The sequence below is a fragment of the Aquarana catesbeiana genome, linkage group LG02, assembly GCF_042186555.1.
Source record: "Aquarana catesbeiana isolate 2022-GZ linkage group LG02, ASM4218655v1, whole genome shotgun sequence".
In the NCBI taxonomy this organism is placed as follows: Eukaryota; Metazoa; Chordata; class Amphibia; order Anura; family Ranidae; genus Aquarana; species Aquarana catesbeiana.
The window spans coordinates 569,572,069-569,587,167 of record NC_133325.1 but is presented as its reverse complement, the minus strand read 5'-3'; the positions used below and the strand labels follow the sequence as shown (position 1 = coordinate 569,587,167).

Below are 15,099 nucleotides of genomic sequence, written 5' to 3'. Positions count from 1 at the left end.
CGATTCTCCAGACGGATGGAAAATTTCCTCTAATTTTGGTAGACCGTTGAACAGGTGTTCCCTGCCATCTTACAATGCACCAATTCTCTTCCCACAGGCTCAAACCAGGGTGAAGTTGAACTTCTTGGACCAGATAGCCAAGTTTTGGGAATTACAGGGATGCACTCTGAAAATACCTCATGTTGAACGAAAAATACTCGACTTGTTTCAGCTAAACAAGGTAATGAATCAAACACTTTCCCATTTTTTTTTTAAAAAATGTTTTTGTTCTGATGTTGAACTGTTAAAATATTTTTTGTCATATTTTATCGGTCATGCAAAACCTTGAATTATCGATTGATGTGTAAATATGTCAAGGTAATGCAATTGAAAATTTTTTTTCCCTAGTTTTTGCTTTATCCATTTTTATGTGTTTTATTTTTTTTCTCTCTTGCAGCTGGTAACTGATGAAGGGGGTTTTGATATAGTCTGCAGGGATAGGAAGTGGACAAAAATAGCTGTGAAAATGGGATTCTCCACAGGAAAAGCCATTGGGTCCCACATTAGAGGCCATTATGAACGCATTCTTTACCCTTACACCTTGTTTCAGTCTGAAACAAGCTTGCTGGTAAGTCATATTTGGGGATTGGTTTATATTTTGCAGTTGTTTCAGTGAAAATGTGAAGAGGAACTCCAGCCAGTACTAGATTTTTGTTTTGGATGGCTTAAAGCAGTATTAAACCCAAAAACATTTGGATATATAGCAGCTTATATATATATATATATATATATATATATATATATATATATATATGTAAAGTGCTATATATCCAAATGTTTTTGCGTTTAATACTGCTTTAAGCCATCCAAAACAAAAATCTAGTACTGGCTGGAGGAAAATGAATGTAAAAAAATATATATATATATATATATAACATTCATTTTCCTTTGTGTTCACCTGGATGGGAAATGAGAACATCTCTTCCCACTGTAGCCAAAAAGAGTTTTGGGAGAAGGTCAAAGTTAACCTTGAAAAAAAAATCTAATTAGAGAATTTATCTCAATTTTTAAAACCTTTTTTTCTTATCATTTCTTTTTTTTTTCCATGTTGTTCATATGCTTCAAGTAAAACTGTCAAAAACCTGTACAATCCAGTCTATAGCTAAAAAACATATGAATATCTTGCCTTCAGTGTAAACTAAATGTAAAAATAATCATTAGTTGCTTAATAAAGGCAGCTGAAATTTTATTTGAAGTAGAACTTTAGACAAAAATTATTTATTTATTTTATTTTAGAGTAAGGTAGGGTTATAGCAACTGTAAGTTTTTTTTTTTTTTTTGTTTTTTTTTTTTTTGTTTTTTGCCGTCTGTGTCTTATTGTGGAGATTTCCCTTCACTTCCTATCTCATAGCCAAAGAGGAAGTGAGAGAAAATCTCTGCAAATTAAGGGCATTCCTTGGGGACTTACAGGTCAGCAGAACTAGTGACCCCATTGGACGATTTCCCCTCTATTACTTTTCTGGGGACAACCTCAAAATGTTTTATTTTTTTCTTTCACTTTCAGTGATAATATTAAATAGGACAAATAGGCTGTATCTCCTTAACGGGGGCACAGACATTGAGATAGATAGATATATATATATATATTCATTCTATCTATATCTCATCTATCTCTCCTTGGATTGCCAGCTTAATTAGTTCCGGAAACGTGCTTGTAATCCAAAGCACCTGTATATCAGCAAATTTCCCTATAGGAAATAATGGAAACTCAGATGACTCCTTCCACAACTTATTCATACTTCCTTCAGTAAAAGTAACCATATTGCTACACTTGACACCTCTCTTCTCAGTTGTGACATGACGCTCCTGGTATATCAAGACATCGCTCGTTTACCAAGTCGGAATTTATGAAAAAATGTTGCTTGTCTTGCAAAGCAAGTTACACTCAATCCAAGATTTTACTGTGTGTATGTGTGTAAATATAATCTCCACTTCACTTCCGGAAGGTTTACCCCACTTCCTGACCAGGCCATTTTTTGCAATACGGCACTGTGTTACTATAATTGACGGTTGTCCTCCCCCCCCACAAGTAGAGCTTTCTTTTGTTGGTATTTGATCACCACTGCCTTATATTTTTGCGCTATAAACAAAGAACGACCAACAATTTTGAAATATATATTTAACTTTCTGCTCTTAAACACATGCAATAAAAAAAAAAAGTAATCAAATTTTTTCATCAATTTTAGGCCAATATGTATTCTGCTACATATTTTTGGTAAAAGAAATTCCAATAAGCGTATATTGGTTGGTTTGCACAAAAGTTATAGCGTCTACAAACCATGGGATGTTTTTTTTAAAAATTTTTTTACTAGTAATGGCTGCGATCAGCGACTTATAGCAGGACTGTGATACAAGTGCAGAATCCTGTATATATAATTGGTTCTGCGCTGCTGCCCTGTAGCAGTAAATGTGCTATGGGGCGGTCGGCAAGTGGATGTGTATGCGTGTTTGTGTGTATAAGAATACATAATACAATATTTGTTGGGGAATGTCTCTGAAATGTACCGCATCCAAATAGCTAGACAGAGAAGAAAATTGACCCCTAACTGGACTTTTAAGGCACTCTGATTTGTATAGATAGAAAAGTATAAATGTTTTATTGATAACATACATATATGTTATAGGGTGAACCATAAGACAAAGTATCAATCACTGTGGTGACTGTTTCAACTCATATGCATGTCTGTTTAACATTCCGCCATTTTTTAATCCTGTATTTTTTGATATATGTATGTTATCAATAAAACATTTATACTTTTCTATCTATACGAATCTGAGTGCCTTAAAAGTCCAGTTAGGGGTCAATTCTCTTCTATGTCAAGAATACATAATAAAGCAGAATACATTTTGGAATATATTGATGAAGAAATTATTATTTGCAGTTTCATAGAAGAAACCTAGGAATGCACTTTTATTTATTTTATTCATAATGTTTGTTTTCTATATAGTAAAAAATAAAATCATTGGTGATTAAATATCACCAAAAGAAAGCTCTATCTGTCCCAAAAAAAATCTAAAATTCATTTGGGTATAGTGTTGCATGCCCTAGTAGTTGCCCTTCAAAACATGACTATAAAATGGCCTGGACAGAAAGGTTGTTTAACATGTTTGTCTTCAAATGATTAAATTCTGCCCGTTCACTTAAATTTCAATTTCTTACTTTTGAAAGAACCCAAAAAATGGGTTCTTCAACCACACTGACTGTAAACTGTGTTGTTTGAAAAAGGACACTTTATTGATGGAATCTTTTATTTCTTCTAAACAGTCTCCAGACACCAAAAAACCTGGATATATGGATGATGCAGACACAGATAAGGTATCTTGTGCTTGATCTGGGAAGTTTAATGTTTCATACATAGCCAGAATACGATATTGCGATATAAGCTTCAAGCTGCTCAGTTGTTCGTTTTTTTTTTTTACATAAAAAGTAAATGCTATTCTTTATAGAACCGTTCTGTTTTTTTTTTTGCTTTTTTTTTATGTCAGGATCTGCCCCGATGTCTGATTGGCAGCTGGCTCAGCCTCTCAGTGTGCTGCTGAGAGCCTGATTTAGCGGCTTCCACCCCTTCTACAGTCCTACTCTCCGGTGAGCACTGAAGGGACAGAGCACAGAGTGATGACTGACACTTATTGCTCTTTGCTCAGAGCTGACCCAAGAACTGATCTGCAGTCTTTGATCGCTCAGTTCTCAGTGTAGAGCCAGCAGGGACAACTGCAGTATCGAATCACTGCTGCAGCCATATAGGGCAGTATGTATATTTGGTTTTTCCAATCCCCGCATTACTTTTTCAACTACCACAGCTTTACTTCTCCTTGGCCACTGCTGATGGGTATGTATAGATTTTGCAGCGCTGGCCTTCTTTTTAAGAGGTTAATTTTGGTAACAGGGTCACTTCAAACCTTTTTCGGCCAATAACTTATGTCACACATTGGCAGCAGCGGATGGATTTTATACCCGGTGTGTGTGTGTGTGTGTGTGTGTGTGTGTGTAAATGTAGATGGCAATGATCAGGTGGCTGCACACCTTTTTATCACTCCCAGTATGTTGGTTCCAACCCCCTACACCCCTCCGAACTATAAGCCAAACCAGCTTGGATCAATGTAACTGTAACCATATGTAACAGTTAGGTTTTTACAATTTACCTTACTTGTGGAATCCCTCTGGAAGCTGGAAATGACCAGGTCTTATGCCGTGTGGCTAGCCTACTGCATTGTGAACACAGGAGGTCGTCCCCCACTTGGCATGGGAGACATTTAGATATATTTTGCATTTTCCAAGTGATGGCAAAACATTCTCTGATCGAGGTGGAGAGGCATATGGGGTAACATCACATACTCCACCTTTTCTGATTTAGAGAATGTTTTGCATATATTGAGAATTCTCATTGGTCAGTGCGGTCACGTGACTAGTCACTGCTCACCATTATTCTGATACACAGCCTCCAGGGTTGTGTATGGAGTGAGAAATGTATTGATCAGTGAATCCACAGGAATAAACCTGTAATGAGGTTTTGATGATGAAATTATCCCAATTATGACAGATATCTACTTCAGTGCATAATTGGCTAAGTACACCGACAATTAAACCAGTGTAATTTCTGTTAGCCAACCAAAAAAGTTCTTGTGTTGATATTGCTTATAAAATGTGGAATTTTTAGGAATCGGCTATGGACATCAAAGTACAGTGAGAATAGAAAAGAATCACCCCCTTTAAAATCATGTTTTTTTTTTGTTGCCTTACAGCCTGAAATGAAGACAGACAGTTGTTTTTGTTTTATCCAGCTTTATTTACTCAGTACAACCTATAACACCAACATGTCAGAAAAAAAAAATGATTCAAAAACAGAATCACTGAGTTGTAAAATGGATCACCCCCCTCGTAAAAATTACTTGTAAACTCAATCGGGTGTAGCTAATCACCTACTCAGTGGCAGACAAGGCCATTTGTCTTTCAACTGTGATCAGCTGTGGTCATTTTGATTAGCTCAGCATGAAAAGAGCATTCGTGGAGCATTTCTGTCCCTGGTAGTGCAGCTGTAGCATACAGACTATGGGTGGCAAGGCACTGTCAAAAAATCTCCGGGATGAAGTTGTGGACATGCACAAGTCAGAAGATGGATACAAAAAAAAAACTCAAAATGCCTAGAAGCACAGTGAAGTCTATTAAGTGGAAGGTATTTGGTACAAACCAACCCTCCCTGGATCAGGACGTCGCTCCAAACTGGAAGAAGGAGCCAGGAGGCAACTGGTCAGAGAGGCTACAAAGAGGCCTACAGCAACTCTGAAGCAGTTGCAGGAATTTGACAAAGAGTGGTAATTGTGTGCACGTGACGACAATATCACAAATTCTCCACAAATGTGGCTTGTATGGGAGGGTTGCAAAGCCACTCCTCAAAAAAGGCCACATGCAGTCACAAATTAGCTTTGCCAAAATGAACCTTGAAGATTCTGGGGCCACATGGAATAAGGTGTTATGGTCAGTTATGAAACTAAAATTTAATTTGGCCTCAACACCAAACGATATGTCTGGCAGAAATCCAATACAGCTCACCATCTAAACACCATTCCTTCAGTAAAGCATGGTGGCGGTGATATCCTGTTATAGGGGCGTTTCTCTGCAGCAGGGACTGAAGCACTTGTCAGGATAGCAGGAAAAATACCGTCAAATTCTTGAGGAAAATTCTGCTGCCCTCTGCCAGTAAGTTGTCAATGGGAAGAAGGTTTACCTTCCAACATGACAATGACCCAAAGCACACAGCAAAAATTTACCACACAGTGGTTGAGGGAGAAAAGGGTAACTGTCCTTGCATGGACTAGTCAGAGCCCAGACTTAAACCTCATTGAAAATTTGTGGAATGACTTAAAGGCTGCAGACCACAAGGTATCCATCAAATTTAACTGAACTTGAGCAGTTCTGCAAAGAGTGGGCGAATATTGCAAAGTCTAGATGTGCAACGTTAGTAGAGACATATCCCAACAGACTAAAGGCTGTAATTAAAGCAAAAGGTGGTTCAACAGTATACTGACACAAGGGGGGTAATCCTTTTTCCCACTCAGTGATTCTGTTTTTGACTTTTTTTTTTTTTTCTAAGAGACTTAATAACTCAGACCTACATCTGTCATAGCCAGCTTCACAAATACTGGGTCAAGCAATAGGAGCATTCATAAAAATGTTACTTCTATTTTATTGAAGATAAAAGTGTTAACAAAAAAAAAAAAATTACAGGTTGATAGGTGGCCATCTAGAACCTTGGTTTCTTCGGTGGCTCTTCATATTCCTCTCTCCCCCTCCCATCTTTTCTGAAATGTTGATGTTATATCTTTCTCTTGGATGTTATAAGTTGCACTGAGTAAATAGAGCTGGATAAAACAAAGTGTGTCTGTCTTCATTTCAGGATGCAAAAAAACAAAATGTGACTATTTTAAAGAGGGCGATTCTTTTCTAAACCCACTGTTTTTTATACATATTTTTAACAAGTCGGAAATCCAGGAATTCAGCTCTGCAGTACTTCCAGTGCTTGATCAAAATATGTAAATACTTTAGTGTGCATTAGAGCTGCATGATTAATCGTTAAAGAATATACCCTCCTCGCGATCTTAACAGAGCATTTTCCTGATTAAGTGCCGTGAGTTCTCTGCTCAGCTGACAGATGTCAATAATAATAAAAAAAAAACCACAAAAAAACAGGCAGCCTGGCAAATTTCTCACAACATCGCGTATAAACACTGTAACACTTAGGCGGGCCGATCGTTTGAAAGGGGCCTATCTGTTTTTCATGTGGATTTGCGTGGGGCCTCCCATTGACTTCTATGTACAGGTGGATATTAGTGGAGATGTGTCCGCTGACACTCTCCTGCCATCTGGTCCGACAAGATCTGCTCAAAACAGACAGATCCATCCAGCAGATCGGATGAAAATGGACAGGCTGTCCGTTTTTAATCCGATATCGCCATGGAAGACAGCGGAGCTCTGACAGGTCTGTCCCTGCACAGTGAGCAGAGACGGACCTGTCATCCGCAAGCTCGGGGGGATCAATGGCACGATCCCGGCTGAGCTGGCGGAGTCCGTCAAAACAGATCCGTTCCATGTGAAAGGGTCCTTAGTCCTTTTAGAAGGAATAAACTTTGGTCTGTAAAAGAGGTCAGTTTAACCACTTAAAGACTAAACCTTTTTTTGACACTTGTTGCTTTCACGTTAAAATCAGTATTTTTTGCTACAAATTTACTTAGAAACCCATATTATAATTTTTAGCAGAGACCCTAGAGAATAAAATGGCGGCTGTTGCAATATTTTATGTCACACTGTATTTGTAAAGTGATCTTTCAAACGCAATTTTTTGGGAAAAAATACACTTTAATGAATTAATAATAAACTAAACAGTAAAGTTAGCCCAATTTTTTTGTACGATATGAAAGATAAAGTTACGCCGCAAGAATCTTGAAAGAATCCTGATCTTTATTCTCATTTCGCCCATAATTGTGCAGCTCTAGTCTGCATGGTCTGGGAACAGGTTGGTTTTAATGAATGTTTTGTGTACATTTTTTGAATCCTATGTTATTGCTTTGTTTTCATTGTGCTGTATGTTCATCTATTCCACCAGTTAATCTTTTATATTGCAGAAGCCAAATCTTGCCCCAGATGTGAAAGACAAGGAATACAAACCTCATGATATCCCTCAAAGGCAATCTGTCCAGCCTTCAGAAAGCTGCGCGCCTGCTAGAAGAGCTAAACGTATGAAAGCAGAGGTGAGCATTATGGAAAGGCATACAGGCTCTTCTGTTTGTATGTAAGCTGAGTGGCAACTTTCATTATTTAAATATGATTTTCATTTTTAAGGCTGTAAGGATTAAAACTGAACCGGAAGAGACACCAGAATTGAAACCTCGAACTTTGCGCCGCAGGATGGGATCTACACCTTCTGTCTGTGATAATGGTAAACTATATGTGACTTTTTTTTTTTTTTTTTTTTTTTTACAATCATCATGCTTTGGGAAAACCAGCCTGTTTACTATTAAAAAAGAAAAAAAAAAACAAGTGGGCTCACAGGAGCTTTCAGTATGTATTGGTGCTGTTGGGGAGAGCTGACAAATCTGTGTAGGGAGAGTTACCCTGCTATACTGTGGTTTTCTGTGGTAGGCTACATATCTTTGTGTCCCCTCCTGTGTTCATAGTTCTATTAATAGACCCAACAGTGCTTTTTGGGACTATGTGTCTGTATCCGCTTTACCAGTTCCACAAGTACATGCTGCATCTATACATAGGGCTGCTAAGCCACAGAAAACGTACCAGTCTCTTGGGTACTTTGTGCATGTGGAACCATATGAGTTTCCACTGCAGAGCTTAGTGGGAGCAGTATCTAATAGACTCAAGCTAAACACCCAGACTCCTCCCCCTCATTCCTCAATTGCTGCATCTCCTCCTGCTCCCCATATGGAACTTTAGCAAAACCTCTGGGGTCACATACCAAATGGTTAGAAGGCAGCTGGTGTTGGCGCTACATTGTTGCCAGGATAGCCATGGTCAGGTATGAGAAATAGAAGTGTCCACAAAACCTCCATGCCCAATGAAGCACATTCAGAGTGATTTTAAAAGGAAGCACTGCACAACAAGGTTTCTGTCAGTGTCGCACACAATATTGTTTGACTGCAGCTGGCATAGGGCGAGCCACCTCTTGCACTGGGAGATTTCTAACAGCTCTGGCTCAGAGTGGCTCTTGCCCATCAGGCATACAAGTTGAAGCACTGCATTGCATTTTTTTCTGGATTGTTATGTATGCTTTGGAATGCTTGGGAGGGTCTGTTGGTCCTGATGCTGAAAACTTAGCCAATGACAAGGATGTGGTTATGTTAATCAAGCTGTTATCTTTCACCACTTACTCTAAAGGTTTGCCCCATTCTGCGTCAGTCCCAGCTACTAGAAGGTTCACCTAGTGCACAGTGAATGACATAGCATCCCTACTCATGTTTACGCAAGTGCTTGGCAGTTGTCCTAATGTGTACATGATCCTGAAAATGTAGTGCAACAACATACGTTTTGTTCAATATGAAGGTAAAAATAATGGCAGCTAGATACCTGCCACTCTGGGGCAGTGCAAATCATGAACTGATAAAAGGGGGCCGCTAGTAGAAGAGCCACTGAAGCACTAGCTTCACTTCAAGGATGAGAGCGCAACAAAAAGCACTATCTAGTACAGTAAGACTTATTTTTTTTTTCATAAGTCAACAATCCAAAGCATTTTGGGTTTAAAATTATCCCTTTTTTAGGGCTTTTGTACTGGCAGTTAATTCAGATTTGTACTGGACGACAATTGCAAAATAATATGGATAGAATTAAACCTGGGTTGCCAGGTATGTTAGATGTGTCATGAAAAAAATTACCCGATAATGCGGCTGGTTATTTGTCTTTACTCATTAACCAGGCATGTGTTATAAAAAAGGAACACAATCGTTCATTGTGTAATTTCCCAACATAATGTTCTTTTAATAAATTTCCTATTCTACTCAAAAGTAAAATGAATCCTTCAGGCATTCAGAAAATATTGTCCTGCACCCTGGTGGGTGTGCTGACATCACCATGGTGTCCTCCAACCCGATGTACGTTTTATCTCAATAGACTTCGTCACAGGGGAAATGGAGACAAAGTCTATTGAGACGAAATGTACTTCTGGTTGGAGGACATAGCGGTAGTGTCAGCTCCCCCGCCGGGGCGCAGGACGATAACTTCTGAATGCCCGATGTATTCATTTTACTTGTTAGTAGCATACTGTTCTTTTAATAAATTTCTTATGTTGAGGAATTGCATAATGAGCGATTGTGTTCCTTTTTTATACACATGCCTGGTTAATGAGTGATGCCAACTAACCGGCTGCAGGTGATCTTTTTGATGACACATCTAACATACAGGTCCTGTGAAGGGAATGTTGCCTGCATACCCACTAATGCGTGGTTAGACCTCGTTTTGGCGTCTCTTCACCTGGTGAGCGTTTCATCATCAATATATATGGTGGAGCACGGACAAGGGATCACTTGGAGCACTTTTGAACAGTGATTAAGCACGTGTCACCAGTGGCGCAACTACCGCTATAGCGAGCCACGCAGTCGCTATGGGGCCCGCAGCCGAGAGGGGCCTGTGGGGAGGATGAGGAATGCATACTGTGGTGGGGGGGAGCTCCGCCCGCACGATCCCACAGCCAGGGGAAGTGAGGAGAGGAAGAGGCAATCTGTCTGTATGAGCAAAGAGCTCAGCTGTAAGAGCTTTCATTAGAATTTCCTGTGCTCCCCGTCACATAGCCCACCTCTTGGCCCAGCGCCTTTGATAGACAGAACGCCGGTCCAATGCGGGACATGTGCCGTCATCAAAGGCGCCGGGCCAAGAGGTGGGGCTATGTGACGGGGATCCAGGGGAAATTCAAATGAAAGCTATTACACGCTCTCTGCTCGTATGGACAGCTTGCCTCTTCCTCTCTTCACTTCCCCTGGCTGGGGGACCGTGCGGGCGGTGCTCGCCCCCCCCCCCCCCACTCTGAGGCAGCCCCACGCTCACCAACAGCCATTTGAGGGCTGCAGTATGCATTCCTCATCTTCCCCAGTAGTTCCGCCACTGGCTCGCCTCTTTCTCTGCACGGGTGAGGCTGCATTGGGCACGGGTGGGCACAGGTGAGACTGTATTGGGCACGGGCAGGCCACGCTGCATTGGGCACAGGTGAGGCTGCATTGGGCACATGCAGGTCATGCTGCATTGGGCACAAGTGAGGCTGCATTGGGCACAGGTAGGCAAAGTGAGGCAGTATTGGGCACAATTCTTTCTTTCTTCTCAGTTTACTGTTTCATTATATGCACATGTAATGTAATTATGCACTTAATTTCTGTCGATAGAATTATTTCATTTGTATTGGGCATGGGCAGGCCACGCTGCATTGGGCGCAGGTGAGGCTGCATTGGGCACAGGCAGGTCATGCTGCATTGGGCACAGCTGAGGCTGCATTGACCACAGGTAGGCAAGGTGAGGCAGTATTGAGTACAGGTGAGGCTGTATTGGGCATGGGCAGGCCACGCTGCATTGGGCGCAGGTGAGGCTGCATTGGGCACTGTATATGCTGCATTGGGCACGGGCAGGCCACGCTGAATTGGGCACAGGTAAGGCTCCATTGGGCACTGGCCAGGCTGCATTGGGCACAAGTGAGGCTGTATTGGGCACCTTTTCTTTCTTTCTTTCTTTCTTTCTTTCTTTCTTTCTTTCTTTCTTTCTTTCTTTCTTTCTTTCTTTCTTTCTTTCTTTCTTTCTTTCTTTCTTTCTTTCTTTCTTTCTTTCTTTCTTCTCAGACTCGAACCACACCTCCTTTGAGCCACGCCCACTATTTAATTTAATTTAAACCCCGCCATTTTGTGTGGGGGTGGGGCGGCCCTTACAACATTTTGCTATGGGGCCCTGTGATTTCTAGTTAAGCCCCTGCGTGTCACCACCAGTATTTGGAATTTCTCTGTCTACATCATTTACCAATTTCTGACACATTTTAAAGATTTGTCATTTTGAACATTATTTGAGTTTTTTATGCTTTGCACAGAATAATTGACACTTTAATTGAAAATGTCTTATCTGTATACTTTACTTGGGACTTTATTGAATTGACTTCACTCTTCCCTAGTAATCATCTACTAACTGTAGTGTGTGCAGTTTTTGATTATGGCTGCTAATTTAGTTTAACTAATTTTATCTTGCTAGATCAAACTGTGCTTGTGAAACAAGAGCCAGTGGAAGCAGTTATAGAGAAGCCAAAATCAAAATCCAAAAAGAGCAGAAGTCCAGTAAGTATAGAAAAGTTTACTGTTTCATTATATGCACATGTAATGTAATTATGCACTTAATTTCTGTCGATAGAATTATTTCATTTGTTGACCGTATATTTTTTCTGGACATTTTTTTTATTTCTATTTTTTCCAGGTGGATTTATATGTTTGTTTTATTTGTGGGAGTGGAAATGATGAAGACCGTTTACTCCTTTGTGATGGTTGTGATGACAGTTACCACACCTTTTGTCTTATTCCTCCTCTCCATGATGTTCCCAAAGGTGACTGGAGATGCCCAAAATGTTTGGCACAGGTAAGTCTTTGCAACGCACTATATAGCAAACGAATTTGTGGGTATTAACATAATGAAATGTCATTTCAAGATCACATAAACTTTATTTTAAAAAGATTTGATCTAGATTCATTTAAATGACATGATTAGTGTGTATATATACTGTATTATATATAATTTTTTTGCTTAGTTTGCAGACAGGCAACTTCAGTCCCTTTATAATTTTTTTTTTTTTTTTTTTTTTTTTTTTTGCTTCTATCCTAAAACGTCAAAAGCTATAGTCACTCTGTGTTCCCAATGCATGCCTTGGTCCCAAAAAAATTATTTCCTGTGTTGCTCTGTGGTGCATTGTGGGTGTAACAATCTGTCAATGATGATGCTCTGCAGACTGACCAGCGTATTGTGGATGTGGTGGGAGGAGTTGTCCAAGATAGAATGTGACTTGAACAACATTCTCCTCCCCAACACTTGTAAAAGACTCGGATTCAAATCCAACAACATCACTGGCCTTACAAATCAGTTTGTTGAGTCTGTTGGTGTCGGACACCCTAAGCCTGCTTTCTCAGCATGCCACTGCATACAGGAGAGCGCTGGCCACCACAGACTTGTAAAACATCTTCAGCATCGTGCGGCAGATGTTAAGGAACCTCAGTCCCCTCAAAAAGTAGAGGCGGCTCTGGCCCTTCCTATAGAGCACCTCAGTGTTCTTGCTCCAGTCCAGCTTAGTATCTATGTGTACCTACAGATACTTGTAACTCTCTACTACCTCCACATCCACTCCTTGGATGGAGAATAGGGTCACTGGTGGCTTCCTCTTTCTGAAATCCACAACCAGCTCCTTTGTCTTTATCACATTTTAGATACAGATAATTAACCTCACACCATGTGACAAAGTTCTCCACCACAGTCTTATACTCAGTCTATTTCTCATCCCTGATACATCCCACTATGGCAGAGTCATTAGAAAACTTCTGAAGATGGCAAGAGTTTGTCTGGTAGCTGAAATCCGTTGTGTAGGGGGGTGGGATTTTTTTGATGAATGATATATAGGTCATCTGTGGGTTGGGAAATGGTTGGTCAGTGATATAAGTTGGGGGGGTAACATGAGAAAAGTCTGGGAAGTAATGTTCTGGGTAATGGTGAGTGTGAAATGGACGATGTGTGTTAGCGTTTTGGGTCTCTTTCACATTCGCAGTAATGCTTACCACCATCTGAAAAGCAATCTGTGGTGGATTGCTTTTCAAAGGGTGGTATAGTGGCAGCTGACAGGCATTCAGGAGGTGAAACCACTGCCTCCTGGTGCATGTGTTTACTTTCTGTTTAATTGCTGAATAGCAGTTTGCCAATGTGAGACCATACCACAACAAACGTTTGGCTCACAGTTGCAGAGCGGACCCATTGAACTCAATGGCTGAATTTGACAGGCAGTCCTGCCAATCAAACTCTGTTGCCTCAGATAAAATTGCAACAGCTGCGACTGGATGGGTAGGATTTGGGTGCATAAGCAGGGTGCGGTAAAAAGCACAGGTCAGCCGCCCCACTGGGTGTTTATGTGAAAGAGCCCTTAGAGGTGGGGGTGCAGTATAAAATGCCTGGGCAGATATCTGTCAGCTTGAGGGTGAGATGGTCTCACTGGCCCCTCAGCTCCAGCACTGCAGTGACATATACAATGGCTGCAGAAGCACACAGTAGGGCTTCTATCTACTCATACGAAATATAAGAAATGTGTTGTTGCTGCTTTGTTTTGTGTTTTATACATCATATTTTGATTTGTGGTTTTTAAATGTCTTGTGTGTTTTTGTTAAAACCAGCAAAAAAAGAAAATTTAACCCCCCCCCATCCTGCCCTAGGCAACCTGATCAATCTCCATCTACAATGTCCCACACTCAACCTACCCTTTCCAGTCTTCAGGAGGGATCTTTATGAACACCCTCAACGGTGATAAGTGCCACTTGTGAATGCAACACTGTTTAGAAGCTTTTAGTTTTATGTGCATACAGTGGGGACGGAAAGTATTCAGACCCCCTTAAATTTTTCACTCTGTTATATTGCAGCCATTTGCTAAAATCATTTAAGTTCATTTTTTTTTCCTCATTAACCACTAAGCCACCGCCCACCGTCATATGACGGCGGGACAAGGCTTCTGTTGTTCTGGGAGGACGTCATATGACGTCCTCGCCTTCCCGAGCCACTAGGGGGCGCGCGCGTGTGCCCGCTGCGTCGCTCGGGACCCGGTGCGCGTGCCCGGCGGCCGCGATGTCCGCCGGGCACCCGCGATTGCCGGGTAACAGAGCAGGAGCGTGGATCTGTGCATGTAAACACAGATCCACGTCCTGTCAGAGAGGAGAGGAGACCGATGGCGTGTCCCTTGTACATAGGGACACCGATCGGTCACCTCCCCCAGTCAGTCCCCTCCCCCCACAGTTAGAATCACCTCCTTAGGTCATATATTAACCCCTCGAGCGCCCCCTAGTGTTAACCCCTTCCCTGCCAGTCACATTTACACAGTAATCAATGCAATTTTATAGCATTGATCGCTGTATAAATGTGAATGGTCCCAAAAATGTGTCAAAAGTGTCCAATGTGTCCGCCGCAATATCGCAGTCACAATAAAAATCGCAGATCGCCGCCATTACTAGTAAAAAATAAATAAATAATAAAAATGCTATAAATCTATCCCCTATTTTGTAGATGCTATAACTTTTGCGCAAACCAATCGATATACGCTTATCGCAATTTTTTTTTACCAAAAATATGTAGAAGAATACATAATGGCCTAAACTGAGGAAAAAATTTGTTAAAAAAAAAAAAAAATTGGATATTTATTATAGCAAAAAGTAAAAAATATTGTGTTTTTTCAAAATTGTCCCTATTCTTTTGTTTATCGCACAAAAAGTAAAAACTACAGAGGTGATCAAATACCACCAAAAGAAAGCTCTATTTGTGGGGAAAAAATGATAAAAATTTCATTAGGATGCAGT

General features: G+C 40.7%; 1 protein-coding gene across 1 annotated transcript in view; it reads left to right on the top strand.

Annotated features, from left to right (window-relative positions):
- Window positions 1–15,099, top strand: part of KDM5B (lysine demethylase 5B) — a 116,506-nt gene that overhangs the window by 29,425 nt on the left and 71,982 nt on the right. Inside the window, exons 3-9 of the mRNA XM_073616068.1 lie at window positions 98–220; window positions 437–607; window positions 3,305–3,355; window positions 7,660–7,785; window positions 7,877–7,973; window positions 11,762–11,844; window positions 11,981–12,139. Of these exons, the coding sequence (XP_073472169.1) occupies window positions 98–220; window positions 437–607; window positions 3,305–3,355; window positions 7,660–7,785; window positions 7,877–7,973; window positions 11,762–11,844; window positions 11,981–12,139 (810 nt within the window). The remainder of the gene's footprint in view (window positions 1–97; window positions 221–436; window positions 608–3,304; window positions 3,356–7,659; window positions 7,786–7,876; window positions 7,974–11,761; window positions 11,845–11,980; window positions 12,140–15,099) is intronic.